This window comes from Helobdella robusta (genome assembly GCF_000326865.2).
Source record: "Helobdella robusta unplaced genomic scaffold HELROscaffold_20, whole genome shotgun sequence".
Taxonomy (NCBI): domain Eukaryota; kingdom Metazoa; phylum Annelida; class Clitellata; order Rhynchobdellida; family Glossiphoniidae; genus Helobdella; species Helobdella robusta.
Genome location: NW_008704084.1, coordinates 1,572,561 through 1,595,442, shown reverse-complemented (window position 1 = coordinate 1,595,442; position 22,882 = coordinate 1,572,561). Strand labels below are relative to the sequence as shown.

General features: G+C 34.3%; 2 protein-coding genes across 2 annotated transcripts; both read right to left on the bottom strand.

Moving 5' to 3' along the window:
- Window positions 1–4,053: 4,053 nt before the first annotated feature.
- On the bottom strand, window positions 4,054–7,206 carry HELRODRAFT_171280 (hypothetical protein; the record flags this gene model as incomplete). The annotated part of the gene is made up of 1 exon (XM_009018011.1): window positions 4,054–7,206. The coding sequence occupies one exon, from the start codon at window positions 7,204–7,206 to the stop codon at window positions 4,054–4,056; it is 3,153 nt and encodes a 1,050-aa protein (XP_009016259.1).
- An 8,598-nt stretch (window positions 7,207–15,804) lies between these two features.
- On the bottom strand, window positions 15,805–16,299 carry HELRODRAFT_171279 (hypothetical protein; the record flags this gene model as incomplete). The annotated part of the gene is made up of 1 exon (XM_009018010.1): window positions 15,805–16,299. The coding sequence occupies one exon, from the start codon at window positions 16,297–16,299 to the stop codon at window positions 15,805–15,807; it is 495 nt and encodes a 164-aa protein (XP_009016258.1).
- Window positions 16,300–22,882: the final 6,583 nt, after the last annotated feature.

Genomic DNA, 22,882 nt, shown 5'->3' with positions numbered 1-22,882 from the left:
TGTATGTATGTATGTATGTATGTATGTATGTATGTATGTATGTATGTATGTATGTATGTATGTATGTATGTATGTATGTATGTATGTATGTATGTATGTATGTATGTATGTATGTATGTATGTATGTATGTAGTTTGTATGTATGTATGTATGTAGTTTGTATGTATGTATGTATATGTTTATTACACGTATGTTTGTATGTTATTGTAGAGTGTAGGGATGAATTTATGTTTGTATGTATTTGTTTTTCAATTACGACGAACACAACGACAGGCATACCGTACTGTCTGTGAATATGCTACAAATCTACTCTCTCCTCAAAAAATGAATATAACATTGGAGAGATGATTTAAAAAAAGTATGAATTTAAAAAAGAAGTTTTAAAAGAAGTATTTACCCACCAACCGAAGGACGGTTTTAAAGATTCGAATCGCTGAAATAGAAATTTATCAGTTCGTCCGTTCCACTTGGAATAATTCAACATTTGATTTTAGCAAAAACTTTGCATTTCCAAAGTAACGCAACTGTTTGGTTGCTTGTATTCAAGATGTTTTGAACCGGCCAACTTGGCATGACAGTGCCGGTCAAAATACTTGCAAGGCAGAACCGACCAACATCAGTCGGTTGATCTTCTCTCTCTGCCAGTTATTTCTCAATAAAAAGACCCGTTTTAATTCACCCAACACCATTGCTTCTAAATAAACATGATAGGTGTCTTCATCTTTCCACAAGGTTTGTTCAGCCTTGGACTGCATTCTATGAAATATTTAACACGGAATTTTTTAAGTGTTATAATGGAATGCATTGTTTATGGTTCAGTAAATGTTGTTACGGCAACAACAATGATGATAATGGATGATGACATCACGATGAAGATAGTACAAATGACGGTTATGAAGATGGTTATGATGATGGTGATGATGATGGTGATGATGACGACGATGGTTAAGATATTGAAATTATAATGATGGTGGTTGATGATGGTGGTCCTATAAATTACTATGATAATAATGGTGATAATATTGAAGTACCAACCGTTATTATTTTTAAGAAGAGATCGAAATTATAATTAACATTAACATGGTCTTACAGGCTGTTTTGGCGTTTAAATGAATGTTCCCATGTTACTCGATTATGTGTCAAACTGTTTACAGAGTGGATATAATAACCCATTGTAGGTACAGTACTGGTGACGGGGTTTGGGTGAGTTTCACCACAAAAACATGTGGTATTACAGGATGCATTGAAATTTCATTTGATACATACATTGAAACTCATAGAGTTGTAAGTTTGCACAGATTATCATGAGATGTAATGTAATGTAAAGTGATTTAATTAACCGATTACTTTGAATAAAAATAAAAACAAATAAATGTTAACGAGATGAAAGTAAGTATTAATTGGAAAAAACCACAAAGAAATTCGCGCCCATATTTACAGTCTCAAAGATTGTATTGTATGTCTGTTTCAGCAAATGCATGCATGCATGTATACAATGAAAAATGTTTATGTACACAAACAAGTGAATTCACACATGTATGAATGAATGCCTGCATGCATTTTGATTCAAACTCATACAAGCATGATTAAAAAAGTTAAGCACAAAAACTGTACAATACGTAAGAAAAATTTAATGAAATTATAGCCAAAAATGTGATTGCAACGACTTGAAAAAACGTCAATAAATGAAGAAGATTAGGACGGCGTCTGGTTGCTACCACTACTACTGCTGCTGCTGCTGCAACTTTTCAGCAGCAGACAAATGTTATTTGCTGTACAGCAACGTGTATTGATGCAGCGGTTCACCATGGAATAAATTTTCCTTGTACGTTGTTGTGTGTACGAGCGCGCACGTTGGTTGGTGGGATGTGCTGCTGTGTGCCCGCGCGTGTTCCTACGAGGGATTGTTCTCATATTGATTGCGTTGTTAAGTTATTGCACGCATGTGAAAAAATTCATAATTACATTTGTCAGTTGAAAATCGTAAAAACCGTTGTGATGGTCCGTGAGTTAATAAAACACCAAACAAATTAGAAATTATTATCATTAATATGTGTTTTAATCATTCGCTTTTAACAGCAATTAACCACTGCTAACAGCATTAACTGCATTGCTAACCCTCATAAACATCCTCATCGTCATCATCACCATCATCACCACCACCACCTTCATCATTGTCTCCATCAACACCACCATCTTCATCATCTTCATCATCATCGCCATCACCATCATCATAATTGCATGGACATTCTTCACAAAGCAAACAGCCAATGCGAAAAACTGTGAGACGAAATATTGAAACAAAGCCACGGAGGGAGTGAGAGATTTATAAAAAAAAGCACTTTCAAAGTAGACACAAAAATTTAATCGAATACAACAAAAATTCAACATTGCGTGCGCAAAATATTGTTTACGTAAAAAAAAACTTCAAGCAAATTGTATGAAAAATGACAAAAACGCCAACGTCAGATTTTGAAATGAAAAATAAATTAACAACACCAAACTTATCATTAATAGTAGAAACAGCTTGAAAATGTACAGATGTAACCTTGCTGCACAAAAAATGTTTGCGAAAAGTTCAGAAATATGCCGAACATGTCTATTTGCTTATGATATTTTACATAAATTTAAGTTGAAACGGTGATTAAATTCGTCCTCATGTAAATAACGGGCATTGTTCTATGTACGTATTTACATACATTTATCTTAAATTATTTTGAGTTTGGTTTTTTCTGTAAAACTTCTACTTTCAATACCTTAATATTGAATTAATTTAATAATAATAGATTAGTATAAACTTTTAAATAATGAAAGCAATGACTGAATGACTTTTGAAACTGCGGCAAGTTACAACGAGCAAATTACGATTACACAATAACATACAGTTACAATTACATTACATACAGTTGTACATGCCACGTTACGTATTAACAATTTTTTGTATAAAGACCACGTAGATACATGTAAACTTCATTAGCATCTATAAAGAAGAGAAAGAAATAGCCTGTCACTTTATGTGATGTCCAGTTGCATGGTCAGTTGCATGGTCAGCTGAATGTTAAGTATGTTATCTGGGTGGAGACATACAAACCATACAATAAAGGTATCTATGTTCAATGTGTGCGTGGATGTGTGTGTGGATGTGTGTGTATGAAAGTGTGTGTAAGAAAGAGAGAGAGAGAGAGGGGGGGAGAGAAAGTGTGTGTGTGTGTGGGAATGTGTGTGTATTGCATGTCATGCTGGGCTTGAATAATTTAGCGATTTATCCTGCCAATATATGCTTATTTATCTGGCCGGTGAAAAGCATTATACTTTGCATATTAACTCAATGGAGGCGAGCGGTGGAATGTCGATGCGCTACCAAGACAGATTGCCCAATGTAAAGACGAAATAAAAATGAACAGAGAGAGAGAGAGAGAGATGGAGAAGAAGAGATGGAAAGGGAGAGATGGAGAAGGAGAGAGGGAGAAGGAGGGATGGAGAAAGAGAGAGGGGGTGATGCTTTGATGGGTTGGAAATTATTTACAAAACGCAACATGATTAACAAATTTGAATATTGTTACTGTCACATTTTCAGGAAAGCATACAAAATATTTTAGAGAAATAACAAATTGGATGAAGTTATGTTTGCAAAATGTTTGAAAAGTTGAAAATATTACTTGAAATAAAATGGAAAAATAAAAAAATGAACAGTTAATTAAAAAAGTTGGATGGAGTCTGAATGATTCACAGAACGAAGTTAATTTGAAAATTTTTTAACCTTCATCAAAGCAATTTGTGAAATCTCACTTGAATTTCAAATTTTGATGAGTGAGGAGCGGAAAAAAATCAGTACAACAAACAAATGAACAAACTTAATGAACGACCAACAAACAAACAAACGACATGCAAACAAACGAATGAACGAAAAAGAAACAGGCAACATCAGCAGAGCAACTAAACAACACCAACTAAATAAACACATCTTCACACTTAAAGAAACACAAGAAAAAACTGCAACTGAAACAAACAACAAAAAATAACGGGAAAACATCTCCCTCCATTATGACGTCATCAAATAACGGTGACTTCCTGCAAGAGAGGGATGGACACCCCGACAAATGTGTTCTCGTATTCGTCATCCAGCCTGTTTCCATGCAGTGGCCTGTATATGTAATCGTAGGCGAAGTAAGAGGTGGCCTGTGAAGTGGCTGCCGACGTTGACGGCAGAGAACTGTACTTGGAAAATATCACGTGGCGTCTGCAGACGATGACGAAACCGGAAATGACGAGGAGGCTGAGGACGACCATGGCAACTGATACTGAGACCATGACGTAGAGACGTGGTTTGGTTGAGGAGAGCAAGTTGATGTCGCCATCCAGATCGTCATCGTCGTCGACGTTGTTGTTGTTTGAGTTGTTGATGTTTCCATCATCATTTTCGTTTTTGTTGATGTTGTTGTGTGCATTTTCATTGATGCCATCACTCTGGTGTTTTTTGTTAGGGGGCAGCAGTTTATTGTTGTTGTTGATTTTCTGACTGTTTTTGTTGTTCGCGCTCTGGTTATTGCCCGATTTATTGTTACTAATAATGTTGTTGTTGTTGATGTTGTTGTTGTTGTAGTTGATGTTGTTGTTATTATTGTAAGTCCTCTCAACATTTGTTTGGCTTTCTAGTTTATTTGGTGCCTCGTCAACATCAGAAATTATTCCCAACTCAATATTGTTGGCGATGTTATTACTTAAAAAGTTCAAATTATTATTATCCGCGTTGAGGTTGTTGTTGTTGCTATCACTGTTTAGATTGATTTCGTAGTTGTTGTTGATGTTGTCGTTGTTGTTGATGTTATTAGCAGCTTCGTTATCAGCTATGACGCCTTTGATGAAGTTTATGTCAAACTCGTTGTTGTTGTTGCTGTTGTTGTCCGTGTCAATGTTCACGTCGTTGTTGTTGTTGTTGTCATTAATGAAGTTGTTGTAATTATTGTCTGCAATGTTGTTGTTATCAGCGTTGATGTTGTTATTATTGTTCATTATAGCGTTGTTGTTGTTGTTGTTTTCAATCATTGACGTGATTTGTATGCTGTCATCATCACCAAAGTTGTTGTTGATGTTTGTTAAATCATTATTGATAGTGTTGTAAAAGATTGTAGCGTTAATGTTATCATTGTTGTTGTTATTAATGTTGTGGTTGCTTGAATTGTTGTTGTTGTTAAAGTTTTGGTTTTTGTTAATAATGTCGTTGTTGCTAATGATGTTGTTGTTGTTGTTGTTGATGTTGTTGTTGATGTTGTTGTTGATGTTGTTGTTGATGTTGTTCTGTAAAAATTTCAAAACTCTTTCATAATCTACGTTGTCGTCCACATTTATATCAGATACCCAATTGCTGTTGTTGTTGCTGTTGTTGCTGCTGTTGTTGTTGTTGCTGCTGTTGTTGTTGTTGCTGTTGTTGTTGTTGTTAAACACAACATAATCAGCGTTGTTGTTCAACCAATTTCCGTCTTGATTGTTGGCATTGCTCACGTCAGAATGTTTCGATTGGTTCGTTAATGTTGACTTTGTGACCAGCAACTGTTGCAGCACGTCATTGTTGACGTACAAAGTGTTTTTGGAGTTGTTGCTCTGCTGTTGTGTTGTTTTGTTGGCGTTTTGATGAGAATCATCATCGCCGCGTTCTCCGTTGTTTTGCGAATTTTTGTAGATTTTCTGCAAGAAGTCAAACATTTGTTGCTGCTGCAGATATTGCTGCAACATTTCCTCTTGCTGCTGATTCGAAAGTTGACTTTCCTGATTTTGTTGCTGTTGTTGTTGTTGTTGTTGGAAAAACATTTGTTGTTGTTGAAGTTGCTTGTTTTGTTGCTGAAGTTGTTTGTTGTGTTGTTTGTGCAATTTGTCCAAATCGATCCACAGTGCACCTTCATTAACATGGAAATTTCCAACATTCGTTTGCTGACGCTGATTTTGTTGTTGTTGTTGTAAGTTTTGTTGTTGTAGTAGATAGTTTGAATTAATTAGTGTTTGATTGTTTTGTTTGTTCAAATTACTGTTGGAAGTATTTTTTATGCTGCCATTCAACTCTAAGTAATTGTTGTTGATGATGTGTTTGTTGTTGTTGATGTTGTTGTTGATGTTGTTGTTGTTATTGTTGCCACCTTCCACGTTATTTCTGTTTTTTGTATTAGCCGTGTAATTAATATTTTGATTGTTCATGAAGTTGCTGTTCAAGTTGTTGTTAATGTTGTTTTTGTTGGCAGCTTTTTGTTTTTCATTATTCACATTAGGAATAATGCTGTTTGTGACTTTGTTGTTGTTGTTGTTAACATCATCGTTGCTCGAGGACCATAAAAGTTTACTATTGTTGTTGTTGTTGTTATTGTGAGTGTTGTTTGCGTTGTAGGTAGGGGCTGTTAGTTTTGTTGTCGTTTTATTGTCGTCGTGATGAATCTTCGGTGAGGATAAAAGAGAGAGCGATTTGGAAGTTGCGTCAGTGGCTGCTGCATTAAATTTGTCAGATTGTCTTTTTGATGTCATTGCCGATGATAAAAATGTTAACGTGACTGTTGATGTTGCTGCTGCTGCTGTTGTGGTTGCGATAGGTGCGACAAACGTTGTTGATGTTGCTAGAGGGTAAAATGTGGTTGACCTGCCAGTTTTGAGAGGCTGTGGAAATAAAGTTGCCGGTAAAGCTTCCGGTAGTGTTGTTGTTGTTGCTGGTTTTGCTGTCGGTGCTGTTGTTGTCATTGTAGTTAGCAACAATTTATTTGTTTCTGGGGCAAAAGTTTCAAACTCTAGCAACGAACTTCTGGCTGGTATGATTAAGAACGGGAGTGGTTTGGATTGTTTCTGTTTAATATGTTGGAGGAGCTGGGTTGTTGGTTGTTGGTGCTGTGGTTGCAAATGTTGTTGTTGCTCTGATTGTTGTAAAGTTTGTGAGTTTTTTGGAAACATTTGCCGTTGAAAAATTAATTGTTCCAAATGCTGCGATTGTAGATTTTGTTTTGGTAAAATTTTTTCTGATTGAACTTTTGGCTGAAAATTCAATTGTTCTTCATGTTGTTGTTCATTCAGTTGTTGTTCATTCAGTTGTTGTTGTTGTTGTTGTTGTATGAAGGTGAGAGGCGGTTGTAACAACAAAAGAGGCATTTGTTGAGACGCAGTTGTTGTTGGCAGACCAATCAAACAAATCAACATGAGCAGCACTCCACAGAACTTGGCTGGAGTAGTCATCTTCGTCGTTGTCGTTGTTGTGCGCGTTACTTTGCGTTGGGAGTTTTTTCAATCAACTATCCTGAAAAATAAAATAAATGAATATTCATGCTAACACAAATTTTGGTGTTTGAGACATCATACCTGCGTGTCAATCATTTGTTTGAACGTGATCATCAAAGTCAAAGCAAGTTAAAATGTCAGTGGCGGAATTTGAGAAGTCTGTTATTAGCAGTATTTTTATTAAAATTCAGTAAAACTCAGTTTTTGCAAACAAAACGTCTTTTTATGTAGAGAATCCACAATAATTTGTGCAATAAGAAAAAGAGCCTTCAGTTGCTTAAATTGTTGCCTGGCCACCAAAATTTGTCAGTGTTTTGCCCCACGTTGAATTTCAAATTTTGGCCCCCATCAACGTTCCCTAGATCCGCCCCTGGTCAATAACGAATTAAATTAAATACGTTGAAGAGATTTAATGTAAGTGTTTCTCAGGATCTTAGTCAGGCGAGTTGACTCATTCCGCAGTTCGGATTGAAAAAATTTTAATTTTAATCGCCAAAGCAATTTTGAAAAGTTGAGTAAATTTATTATCGATTGAAAGAAAAATGTTTTTTTTTCACTTTTAATCACTCATAAAAACAACGTTTTAAGATCCAAAGAAGAGTTCTAGCGATGAAATTGCAGGCAGAACTGTCGAAAACGGTGCAACTTACTTTATACACCAATGGACCACTTAGTTTTGAAATTTGTATGATTTAAAGGTTCGACTCACGTGAGTAGGAGCATGCGGAGATTAAAATAAAAAATAGAAGAACATAAGTTATGACGCAAAAGAATCTTAGATTTGGTATAAAAATCTTTCTTATATGCAACGAAGTAGAAGCTCTTGTAAAAATACTTACAAAAAAAAAGGTTTTTACATAAAAATCCAAAAACACTATTTTTCTAGCATAAATTATGCAACGTCAGTAATATCATCATCCCATCATCATCCCATCATCATCCCATCATCATCCCATCATCATCCCATCATCATCACATCATCATCACAACATCATCACATCATCATCACAATACCATCATCACAACATCAAGCATCATCGTCACAACATAACCGCACCGTCATCATTATAACATCATCCTCATCATCATGACATCATCATCACAACATCATCTTCATCATGACATCATCATCATCATGACATCATCATGGCATCATCATAACATCATCATGACAATATTATGACAACATCACTGATTATGATTGCACGTATTAGCCAGTCATCCATTTTATAACGAGTTTCCTACGAAGAATTTCATTACCAAAACGATTGCACGATGATGTTGAGAAAATGATGAAAATAATCATCATTTTTTTTCTTATCATTATATAACTCTGACATAAGCAGAACTTTTTCATTCTATATTTATAGTTGGATTTTTCATGCCACAAAGGCTGCACTACCCACACCACACCACACCACACCACACCACACGAACATATCAAACCACATTACACAACCACACCATACACCACAACACATATCTTTGTATGTACGTCATGTGGTGTGAATAGTATTATTAGTATACGCATGATGTCTATAAATTTCGGACAGTGTGTATTCGAACTAGGTCACAGCGTAAGAACAGCGCGAGGCATGGTGCTCCTACCGACTGAGCTAGCACAGTAATATTGTGTTATTGTTAACGATAATGATAATGATAATGACGATGATGTGTGATAGATGTGAGTTGCTGGTGATAGATGAAATGACGATGTTAAGTTTTTCTTTCGCAATATTGAAGTGATTTGTATGTAGGTATGTATGATATTGAATTTGACTGTTTAGATATTAAGGATGAAGAAATTATGTTACTGGAGTCACAATGATGACGATGATGACTACGATAATGGCACTGATAACAAAGATGATGATGATGACAAAGATGAGGAAGATATTTTGTCTCTGAAGAGTCGGAATAAACAGAAGGTGAATGATGGGTCATCTGTCACGTGACGTCAACTTATGACTTCCGGTTCTTTTTATGTTTTTTTTTGCATAATGTGATGGATGTCTCTTTGATTTTTGTACGTTCGTAATAGGGTCATTATAAATGAAATTATGTTACTTTTGTTGTTGTTGTTGTTGATATTATTATTATTTTTATTATTGTTGTTGTTACAAATGTTGTTGTTATTGTTGTTTCTTTTTTGTCCTTTTCTACTGTTTAATTTGTTGATGTTTCTTGATCATACAAACGAACAGATCTTATGCCGAAATTAATTTTTGTATTTGCTGCAACTTTGTGAGTAGCTTTTAGTTTATTTTGTTATGATATTTTGTTGTTTGTTGTTGTTTTCGCGTGCGTTTGTTGTATTTTGTTGTTGTAATTGTTGTGGTGTTGTTGATCGTTTTGTATTTTGTTGCATGCACTTTTTTCTTCTTTGGCAATGAATGCTGCTATTTTTTAATTGTTTTTCCCCTACAAGTATGTAAGTACTTCATTTACATTATCTAAAGAAAACCCATTTCTTGTGTTTGATCAAATCATCCTTTTAATTAACTTTTTTTTATAAAATCAACTGTTTGCCAGCAACTCTTACCAATTTCGACTTTGTTGTTTTTTCTTTGCTAAAAATATTTCCAAATTTATGATTTTTTTGCAAAAGAAGTTACACTGTTGCGGTAGCAACTTTAATTCATTTTTGCTTGATCAAACTTTCAGTGATGAACACTTCCATAAGACAGAAAAATAAAAAAATTGAATTTCAACACTGTAAACTCCACTCAACTACGCAGAAATAAATCAACACTGAGTAACAAAACACAATACAACAACACAGGCAGAGAACAACAATTTTTTAACAAAGAAACAAAACAAGATAGCAAGAACAAAACAACAACAAATAACAACAACAACTTACAACGACAACAAACAACACTACCACCAAAATGACCACACAAAACAACAACATCAAACCTCAAAACTAATATAGCTTGTACAACGACAGATTTCATCCAAACAACAACAATAACCTAACAACCCACATACTTTACATGCCAGCAAACAATTCAAACACGTTCTTTTTCTCGCATTTTCAGTATTCAGTGCACAGAACATTGTAATGAACAAAATTTCAATTTAAAGCATAGCCTTTTTTCACCGCTGAAGCATTCATTCATTCATTTGTTCATTCATTCATTCGTTTGTTTGTCCGTTCGTTAATTTTGTTCACACACGTTCAAATTGATATATTCATTTTCATTTAATTAAAAATAAATTCAATTAATTTTCAAATTCTGTAACTTTTTATTGGCTGAATTGACCACTACCAATATCGCCTGGTTGTACAATTTCATAACATCGTTCAAAACACACGTACACATTACATGACACAACATTGTGACGTCATATCCAGATCGGCGAAATCGTGACATCACACGATGACGATCACGTGATGACGTCATGACATCACGTGGCATGACGCCATGCCATGTTTTGCAATAAATCGCTGCAATCCGATAAAACTATGCAAATAACCAAATCCAAGTTAAAGAAGTACAAATACAAACAACACACATGAAGGCAGGTTCGAACCGCTGTGCAATGCTGTAAACAAATGAAAAAAGTTAAGAAATTCTTGGTATTAAACCAATTTAAACAGCCACACCAACCAATTTGTTTACTAAACTGGAAAACTTTGAAAAAAAAACTGCATGCTAATACAAAATTGAAAGAAATCGTAAACATCAACAAACTAAAATAACAATAATCGCTTCAAACCTCTGAGAAAACATCAACAAACATCAAAAAACATTGAACAAATGTCAACAAACATCAAAAAACATTCAACAAACATCAACAAACAAGCATACAACAAACATCAACAAAGCAAACTTCGTACAAACATCAGCAAAACAAACATTCAACAAACATCAACAAACAAACATCCAACAAACATCAACAAAACAAACATCAACAAAACAAACATCAACAAACAAATTGTTTTTATCCTTCCATTTTCTAAAAAAAAAAAGATTTTTTGCTATAACTTACTTTCGTTGTTTGTTCATTAAAATGGTTTTGTTAATTTTTTTTCTGTATGTCTGAAAATTTATTTGTATAATTGTTTGTATGTTTGTATATTGTGGCATTTTTTTGCATACGTATTTTTGTATATTTGTATGTAGGGGGGTCTACAGAAAGAGGGGGTTTGAGGGCAGTTGCCAGCACTTCAATTTGCCACCACACAAAATAATTTCTCCCTTTTAAAAAATGCTTCAAAACGAGGGCATCATTTTATTCTCAACAAAATATTATTTTTTCAGTTAGCAACTATTTGGCTCTGACGAATTTTTGGTGAAATTGGAACAAAAATAATCGTAATTATTAATTAATTAATCATTTGTATGTTTTAGTCAATTGGCATTTTAGCGTAGGCGTACAACATCATTATGCAAATATTTGTTCGATTTTTAGCGTATGTGTTTCAGTAAATTCTTTCGTACCTAAAACAAAGATGATTTTTTTTACTGCTGCTGACGTCACTGTTAGTGATGTCATTGTCGATGTTGTCGTTAATCGTAACTCAGAATCGTAACGCGGGATCGGATCGTATCGTATCGTAAACTTGTATCGAAGAATCGTGTCGTATCGCAGAACTGTATCAAATCGCAGAATTTGTACAGAGATTTTATCTCATTAGTGGATTGTGGCATTTTTGTTGTTGTTGCTATTGTTTTGTTGCTATTGTAGATTGTTTTGTGCGAATTTCGTTTCTCCAAGCAAAGCTCATCCTCATGCAGATAAGTTCAGCAAACCAGGAGTGAACCAACCTACATCATCTCAAACAGCATTGCACTTGTCCTGATTCAATTCACACTCTCGTCATGATTACGACATCAAAATCACAGCCCAACAGCAGCAGTTGTGATTGTTGTAGTATTAATAGTAGTATATTAGTAGTAATATTATTATTATTATTATCATTATTATTATTATTATTATTATTATTATTATTATTATTATTAACAGTAGTAGTAGTGACAGTCATAGTAGTAGCAGTAGTAGTAGGGTTAGGGTTAGGGTTAGTAGTAGTAGTAGTAGTAGTAGTAGTAGTAGTAGAGTAGTAGTAGTAGTAGTATTAGAAATAGTAATAGCAAAAGTAACTGTTATAGTAGTATTAGTAGTCGTAGCAGTAGCAGTAATAGTAGTAGTTGTATTAGTAATTGTAGCAATATTACAATTTTTCAGTAGTAATAGCAATAGTAGTAGGAGTAACGGTGGTGCTACTTGTTGTAGTAGTAATAGTTTTTTAATACGGTTGGTAGTTGTGTCACTAATAAAAATTATTGAGGAGAACTTCCTACAGCAAATTCTAGAATGGCCTCTAATCTTCTCAGACCCGTAACAAATAAAACATCATTATCGGGTCTGCCCTCGATAAATGTTGGCCAGTTTTTAAATTTGTTTTTCTGCAAATAAAACCAAGAAGCCAAGTTTAAGCTTACGTAACATAAATTGTACAGTTGAGTTGTTGCGTGTTGCAAAGTAACATGTGTTGTTGCGTGTTGCAAAGTAACATGTGTTGTGGAGTGTTGCAGAGTCACATGGCATGACTCAAATTGAATTGGTTGCAATCGAAATGGTTGAATATTCAAATAAAATTAACAACACTGACTAAAGACCGACATTGAGGCACATAACAACATCGCCATTCATGGAGTGTCTCCTAATCCATTTATGTCTCAGCGCTAGACTTCTTACACACACATACCTGACAAACAAAAACACTTTAACACACTCTAGCACACACATACAAGCCTAAACACGCTCATATATATATACACACACACATACACACACACATACACACACATATATATACATACAAACTTAGACATTCGTTCATGCCAACAACCTGATGCACACACACACACACACACACACACACCAGGACCATATACATAACTAAAATCACATGCGTACTTTGACACATAAAGCACATTTATACAAACACATACGTTCTGTCATACACAAGCAGGCGCACATACACGCACGCATATACACAAACATAAACACAACACAAACATACTCAGACATTCATAAAAATTATTTAGAGGAACATTAAATATTCCTTCCCATTCTGATTGACACGCGTTTAAGCTAATTAAAAAGGAATAAAAAGAGGGGAAAAATTGCAAAATATGAAATGTCAGCTGTTGTTGTTGTTTTTTTTGTTGTTGTTGCTGCTGTTGCTGGTTGCTGTTTTTGTTGATGTTGTTGTTGATTTTGTGTTGTTGTTGTCCTGTTGTTGTTTTTGTTGTTGTTTTAGTTGTTGTTGTTTTAGATGTTGCTGTTTTAGTTGTTGTGGGTTGTTGTTGTTGTTGTAGTTGTTGTTGTGTTGTTAGATTTCTCGTTGCTTAAGTTCATTATTTTCGTTGTATGTTATGATTTTCGGTGAGCCTATCAAACAAATGCACTCCATTTGACTTGCTTCGTCTCCACGCAGTGACAGATGTTGGTGTATGCTCTTCAAAAACTCTATCAAATTATCCATTGCAAGACAACTATTACCAATTATTGATATTTCTGCATCACTACAATCCTCACTCCTATTACTACAATCCTCACCACTAGTACTACAATCCTCACTCCTAGTACTACAATCTTCACTCCTAGTACTACAATCCTCACCACTAGTACTACAATCTTTACTCCTAGTACTAAAATTCTCACCACTAGTACTTCAATCCTCACTCCTAGTACTACAATTCTCATTCCTAGTGCTACAATCCTCACCACAATACAGCAATCCTCACAATTTTGTAGCAACAATTTTTTCAACCGTGACAAATTCCACATAATAAACGTTTAACTTTTCAACAACCACACATCCAGCAACATCAATAGTTCTTACATTTCAACGCTGAACCTGCACAATCACATTCAACACATTACAAAATGAAACACCAACTCCAGAGGTGATGTGGAGTTTAATTTCGGTATCTAATTAGTTACAGTTTTGCCTTCATGAGACTCTACCATCGTACCCTCCAGATAATTCCAACAATTGCTACTTTCTACTTTCACTTTTTAGTTTTTTCACATTTTTTTCACATTTTCATCTATATTTTTAATTAATCCCATTCCTCCACATTTAAAATTTTTCAATATTTTTTAGTATTAACCTCTGACAATTCTTGATCACGTTGCATAACTTTCCAATTAATTTTTACTGCACTTAGATCATATTGTTAGAACCGCGGGCACAATCTAATTGCGCTATATTATTTGTTATCGTTATTATTGTTATCTTTGCTATATTCGTAATCTTTTGATTAGAGGATTGTAAAGAAATATTGAATCTATGCTAAAAATCTTGGCTATATAGAAGTCCTGCGTAGTCAGGTTTCTAGTCAGGCTCGACGCGATTACTTGGATTAGTTTGATGTTTCTATTACTGTTGGCATTCAAATAAACGTTCAACAAAGTTTGCGTTTGCGTGTTCATCTATCTGTAAATCTTCTTGAACCTGCGGAATAACGAACACTTAACGATCGTCGGCAGCTTTGTAGCTGCTTTTTAATATTTTATATTAATATATAATGAAAATATTAATTAGCTGCTGTAGCAGCTAATTAATATTTTCAACACTGATGTTGAAAATATAGAGATCAGTGAAGTTATAACATTGGCGTTGGTAGACACGAGAGTCAAGGGTTACAACAATATTTCAATAGATTAAAACACGTGAACTGAATTTTTAATTGAGTGCATCATTGAGTGCAATTTTGCACGCTCCAAAATAATTAGAAACACATGTAGAAACTCTTCGTTTAACTGCAATTGTAATCAAAACTAAGTAATTTTCAGTTTCATCATTTAATAATTCTCGCTGTAGCACTCAACAAAACGTTGAAAGTCTTTACCCACAAACAAAAGTCAGAGTGTTGAAACGTGTGCTGGAAGACTTTTCAATCATAAAATATTCAAATTATTTTGTCGACTTTAAAAAACTGATTGAAGACTTACTTTCGTCTTTACTAAATATCTTGGATTTTTTTTAAAAGCCAAAAAATATTTTGAGACTTCAAAACCGAATTTGAAGTTGAATGTAAATTAATCAAAATTGAATGCTCACGCACGCATAATGTGAATTGTTTCAACTTCTTCAAAAAATGCAAATATACGCAAATAATTTTGAACAATTATGTCCTAAAAAAATTTTAATCATCTTTTTTCGCGCTTAAACGTCAAATTTTAGAATGAAATTGCAATACAAATTTTTTTCATTTATTGAAATTTTTCTAATGTTATTTCTACTTAGTGTAAATTGGCGAAAATGTTATTAAAAATATAACTAAATAAATTGAACAAGTCACGATTTTTAGTGGTGACCATATGGCATTTATCATTTAAAGTTGTTAAATCTTTAAAATTAAAGTTTTTGCCGTCATTTTCGTAATTATATTTGGTTTCGGGCATAAAAGTTTTTTTTTTAATTTTTAAAACAGTGAAGTTATGTTAATTCGTTCATTTGACTGATAAACTTTCAAACGAGATGAGCTGATGAACAGTAATAAATAATTTTTCTACTAATATGATGTACAGAATCTATCTCAACAACCGTGGAATCATACTGCATCCAGCTCGCTTGTTTGAGAAAATTGAAAATAGGAAGGATGTTGTTGAGTGTATTCCATCAGTATCAGTACCTTCATCGTCATCTCCTTTTTCGTTGTCATCATCATCATCTTCATCATCATCTTCATCATCATCTCCATCAACATCTTCATCGTCATCATCATCTTTATCTTTATCATCATCTTCATCATCTTCTTCATCATCATTTTCATCACCAGCTTCCTCATCATCCTCATCATCATCTTCATCATCTTCATCATCATCATCTTCAACATCATCTTCATCATCTTCTTCATCTTCATCATCATCTTCATCATCATCTTCATCATCATCGTCATCATCATCTTCATCATCGTCATCATCTTCATCTTCATCAACATCTTCATCGTCATCGTTATCATCAGCAGAAGTGCAGTTTATTGAGGTAGAACATCCAAATGTGGTACTGATTTTGCACAAAGCCATTTTTAACTCAATAAAAACCCACTGTGGTGGTCACTGTTCCGTTCAGCCAATATTATGTGGAAGCTTGAACATATCTACATGCATAAGTACACACGCACATGATCAACGATTTTAACCATTGCTAAACAAATGCAAAAAATTGCTTATTCACATTTGAGTTATCTACATTCTGAGGATTTATTTTTTAATTTAATCGAAGTTAGCAGTCGTAACATATTCGGACGAAAAATTGTAAACGTACAGAAATTAGTAGTGTGGTTATAAGGAAAGTTGAGAACCAAAAAGCAAATCGAATGAGAAGTAAGATGAAGCAAGATAGACAAACGACTAAACATGTTCGAGAATTATTTGCAACGCTGTTTGTGCTCGGCTGCATATTGATCAGAACATCCCCTTTCTTCATTTACATTGGAAATCAATACAAAAGCCTGGATGCCAGTGACGATCAAAATGTATGTATGTATGTATGTATGGATGGATGTATGTATGTATGTATGTATGTATGTATGTATGTATGTATGTATGTATGTATGTATGTATGTATGTATGTATGTATGTATGTATGTATGTATGTATGTATGTATGTATGTATGTACGTACGTATGTATGCATGTTTGTTTGTACATACGTACGTACTATTTCTTAAAAATTGTTTTCAATATGTTGGCCAGTAAATTCGAATTATTTGTGAACGAAAGTTGAAGAAAATAAATCTTAATGGCATTGACAGCAACAAGCTGATGACAACAACAACAACAACAAAATGACGACGACTTTGCAAAAATGACCATGACAACAACAAAGTGATGACGTCAACAACAAGCTGAGGACAACAACAACAATAAAACGATGATTGTTAATGTGAGCAGGCTGGCAAAGATGGAGGAAAGATCAATTTTAAATCAATCAAAACCCCTATCAACATGAAAGGCACTAACTGCCAGTGAAGGCAATAATTGAGTGGCGTGACATCAACAAAATGACATGTCGGAAGACCATCACGACATTGCATCATTTCATCATCACAGCATCTCTATCACAAACATTTTCATCATCATCATCATTATCATTCATCATCATCATCATTTTCATCCTCCTCCTCATCATCATCATCATCGTCGTCATCGTCATCATCATTTTCATCCTCACCATCATCTTCATCATCATCATTTTCATCATCATCTTCATCCTCATCATTAACGCCCACATGTAATCACCCGAGCAAATTAGAAAGATTAAACTAGATGTTCCGACAGCATCCCATATTGTATTGTTTTGTATGTTGTATTGTTTTGTTTGTTGTATTGTATAGTTTTGTATGTTGTATTGTTTTGTTTGTTGTATTGTTTTGTATGTTGTATTGCATTGTTTTGTATGTGGTATTGTATTATTTTGTATGTTATATTGTTTTGTATGATGTATTTTATTGTTTTTGTTGTATTGCTTTGTGTGTTGTATTGTTTTGTATGCTGAATTGTTTTGAACGTTTTATTGCTTTGTATGTTTTATTGTATTGTTTTGTATGTTTTATTGTTTTGTATGTTGTATTTTATGGTATGTTGTGGGTTATACTGTATTTTGTATTGTGTGTTGCGTTTTGTGTTATATTGTATGTTGTATTTTGTGCTATATTATTTTGTATATTGTATTGCTGTGTAAATTGTTTTGTATGTTGTATGCTATGTTGTAATGTATTGTATGTTGTATTTCAACAATATCAACATCAACAACATTATCAACATCAACAACATCAACAACATCAACAACATCAACATCATAATCAACATCATCATCAACATCATCATCAACATCAACATCATCATTATTATCATCACCATCATCATAATCCTCATCATCGTCATCATCATCGTCATCATCATCATCGTCATGTATTTTATCAAACACAACGGAAATACCGAAAACAACATCCTTGCTTACACCATTATCACCTTCATCACGTTTTTCAATCATCATCATCACTTTCCTCTTTCTCCTCTTCAACATCATCATCATCATCATCATCACCATCATCATCACATTCATCCTTTTCTACTCCTCATCCTCCCCCTCCTCCTCCTCATCATCATCATCCTCATCTTCTTCCTCTTCATCAGCATCATCACCAGCAGGCATTCCATCCAACGAAATTGAACTTCAATGTTGGACAGCTCTAGTGAGATAGACGCACATGCACACAACAAACTCGCGAGCATGGGCATACTCAACCACATACATACACACATACGCAGTTATTAAACTTGCACACGCACGCGCACACATAAACACAACCACATAAACATGTATAGGTACATATAAAAACATCACAGACCCAGATAAGCGGAGAATCTCATTTGTATAATTTGACAACGAATTCTTTAACCCAATCATCTTATTAGATTTGTATGGCTCTTTATACTTCTGCTTCTGTCTGTCTGTCTGTGTGTTTGTATGCTTGCATGTAGGTGTGCAGATGATGTGTGTATGTTTGTGTATGTTTGCGTGTGTGTGTGTGTGTGTGCGTATGAATGCTTGCATGCAGGTGTGCATATGCAAATATTTTCAAGTATGTAATGCAAGTGCAAGTAACGTTGCCAAAATAATTTTTTGTGTGTTTGTTTGGAACTTCCAGAAAATTAATTAATATAGTTAGGCCAACATTTCAACTGATTATCATGTTCATCGTTTAACATTTCAGTTGTTCATCACTTCAACTGTTCGTCATTTTAGTTGTTCATCAGTTTGGCTGTTCATCATGAAAAAGTTGAAAGATTCAATAGAAATAAAACTAACAAAACGAATATTTTTAAAATTACTTTAATGGCGCCTTCTACTTTGATTGTCAGTCAGCATTTGGCAGACGTTTCAAACACAAAGTTTTTCTTGACGATTTTGTGTTTTTAAATTATTATTTAAATAGAGATCTAATTTTAGACCGTTTAACATTTTATAAAACTTATAATGATTAATTTTGATCATGATCTTGAGTCATTCTTGATGTATGAATTTGATTTTGATTTAAAATGTAAACAAAAAATTTCACCAAATCCTGCAAATAAACACACAGAGACAATGATAAACAGTGAAACAAACAAAGAAACAAACAAAGAAACAAACGAACGAACGAACGAACAAACGAACAAACAAACTAACTAACTAACCAGCCAACAAAACAATCTTATATGATTACACGCTCTGGTTATTCAGTTCACTGAGCAGAAACAAAACAGACCATCAATCCGTTATTCATAAACATGGCGTGCACACAAACATGTTCTCTTGTCACACGCAGACTCTCATTCCAGTTTTTACGTACTCTGATGTTTTTTTTTCGTTCTATTTTGAAGGAATCTCCTGTAATATATTAGGAATCAGTCAATAGATTCTTTATACTGGGATCAATGGATCGATGCTTCTATTATAACTTTCCAGGAAGTCACCAATGGGGAAATATTAATGCTTTGTTCTTTGAAAATTTTTTAAATAATCCACCTACCTACCTACCTGCAAGCCTATGTTATAATATATTATATAATTTATTCATTCAGTTCGAAATGTTCTGCACATAGGCAGGCAATTAATCAGTTAAAATCATTATTCATTCATCCATCTGTTCATCCATTCATCCCTCTATCCATGCATCTATCCATCCATCCGTCCATCCATCTATCCGTCTGTCCGTCCGTCCGTCCGTCTGTCCACCCATCATCCATCCAACCATCTATTCATCCATCTATTCATCCATCTATTCATCCATCCATCTATTTATCCATCTATTCATCCATCCATCCATCCATCCATTCGTTAACTAATTATTTGGACTATCTATTACTCTTTATAAGCCTTTATTAGCGGGAATGCTGAACGGTGTACTGAATCCAGTTTTAATTATTTCCAAAAAAAAGTAAAATAAAGAAAAAACATTTTCAATGCAAAGACACGCAGCGAAACACAATCCCTCTCTTAATGGATTAAAAACTTTCAACAATTTAAATCTTCTAAATTCATCTTTACCACCACCACCCTCATCCTTATCATCATCATCATCGTCATCATCGTCATCATCGTCATCATCCTTATCATCATCATCATCGTCATCATCGTCATCATCATCATCATCGTCGTCGTCATTACTAAAATTCTTGATAGCAACGAAATTTATTCTATAAAAATTAACAACTTTAAATTTTGGCATTTCCCGATGAATTGCAACCTTTGAAAAAAAAAGAGTCAAATTGTATTTGAAACCAACCTTTTAAGAAACTGTTTTTCAGATCATGCAAATCGCATGTCAGATTTTTCTTCAGATTTGCAAACAAACAATAATTTATAATTTTTTTTAAGAAAATTAAGAAAATTAAGAAAATTATTCTAAAATAAACTCATAAACAAATAGATGGTGGAACAAATGTATGCAAATAACTGATAATATATATGCATAATATGTATTATATCGTAATTTATTATGAATGAAACCTAATAAGATGTATGTGAATGATGTTCACATTTGAAGTTTTTTACTGGTTGTTTAGATTTTTAACGAAAATATCGAATTTTTATTTTTTAATGGACGATAAATGAAATGGAATCCGGATGAATTATTGATGGGCTCCAGTTAATGTGGAGCTTGGAGCGCCAATAAATTTGATGCATTGTGTATTCAACGCGGTCTTACTCCTTCACGAATTAATTATGATTTTTCAGTTAAAAAAAAATTGAAAAACAAAAAAATGTATGCAAACAAACAAGCAACAAACAAAAAACAAAGAATACAACAAACAGAAACATTGGGACATGCGCACAAAGACATTTGAGACAAACGCTGTTATTCAAAGGCAAAAACACACGTAGACAAACATTTACAAACATTAAACAAACGTGTCGAATGATTTACTTCAATTACAAATACAAATGGTTATTGTCTTCTGCCACCAAAACAAACACTAGCCCATTTTATGGACATTGCCATTCAAACAGTTAAACATTGTTGCTTCCAGCTCGCCCACACCGGAACAGACCTTACAAAACCCACGCAAACCAAGAGAACAACACAAATTGCACTTATGGGACACAACACATTAACCGGACATACACCTGAACAAATATACCAGCTATCTGTTAAAAGTTAAAAAATTACATAGATTCACAAATACACAGGCACTTACAAATGCACACGTACACACACACACACACACACTTTTACATACAAACGCAAACATACACACACACACAAACATAAAGTATACAAACATGCAGGCCACATAAACGTACAATTTATCCCAAATCAGTCAGCAGCCGTGGCAGGCTTCGGACTAAAATCCCCACAAATATTTTTCGATAACTTCTCCGTCAGTATGCGTGAACAAAGATTCTGGCCTCAACTGGAGTTCAGTTTGCAAGGTTTTCATTGGGTGTCCTCACATGAAAGAACACAACGACAATAACACTTTTCAATAAGTTAAGGTTAGAAACGATAACAGTTATTTCCTCTAAAGTATGCTTGAATATCGTTGCAAGTTTCATAACACGTTGGCCGTTCCGTGCACATCCAGTTGGAGAGTCAACAGTTGAAACATGAAGGACACTCCACACGATTCATGACCGGTCAGGGTGATTTACAGCAGCACACTTATGAAATCAAACATGGGTATAAAAGCAGTATAATATACGTTAAAGTGCTAATAATCGCAGTAAAGTATGTTTAAAGGTGAACGTTAGATACACTATTTCTAGTTTCTAACAGGCAAACACCCACAAAGAATTTCATTCATACAAACATTAACAGTATCCAGTCACGCTTCAACACTAACAAACACACAGAAAGAAGCATACAGCAAAACAAACAACCGACCGACGATACAAATAGCAATCTGTAGACTCACAAACAAGCACACCAACAAAGAACATGGCTCTCCAATAATATATAGAACGTCTCGGAACACATGAAGTTTATTGGGCCGGAATGCATTCAGCAACCACAATCGACTCGTAAACACTTCTACGTGCAGTTCCACATTCTAATGACGTCATCATTAAGCTGACCTTGGCGTTCTGACAACATCAATATAAGCATAAATATCAACAACAACAACACCAACAACAATATCATCAACAACAACAAAATTGTCAAAAACATCAACAACAATAGCATTGTTAACAATTTCAACAATAACACCAATAGCAACAATGCAACATTATGATCAACAAAATTAACAGAAATTGCTTCAAAACAAAGCAGGCACCAGCATCAACACCACCAACAACCAGTACCGCCGAGAGGGGGGGCAAGGGGGGCAAATGCCCAGGGGCCCGGCGATATTTAGGGGCCCGGCGATATTGAAGAGCCCGGCGATTTTTAAGGGTCTGTCGATTTGCAGGGGCCCGAGCTGTTCTCGTCAATCAATTCATGAAAATATTTTCACGGCAATAAAATGGATATTATTGTCTAGTTTTTTTAAACTGAACTTCAATCAAAATTACAATCAAATTAAACCTCAAATATCTGTAGGTTGCAGTGTTTGGTTTTATTTTATTTTGTATCCGTTCGAGTATTAAGTAACACAAAAACGGCTTTTTTCTCTCTCAG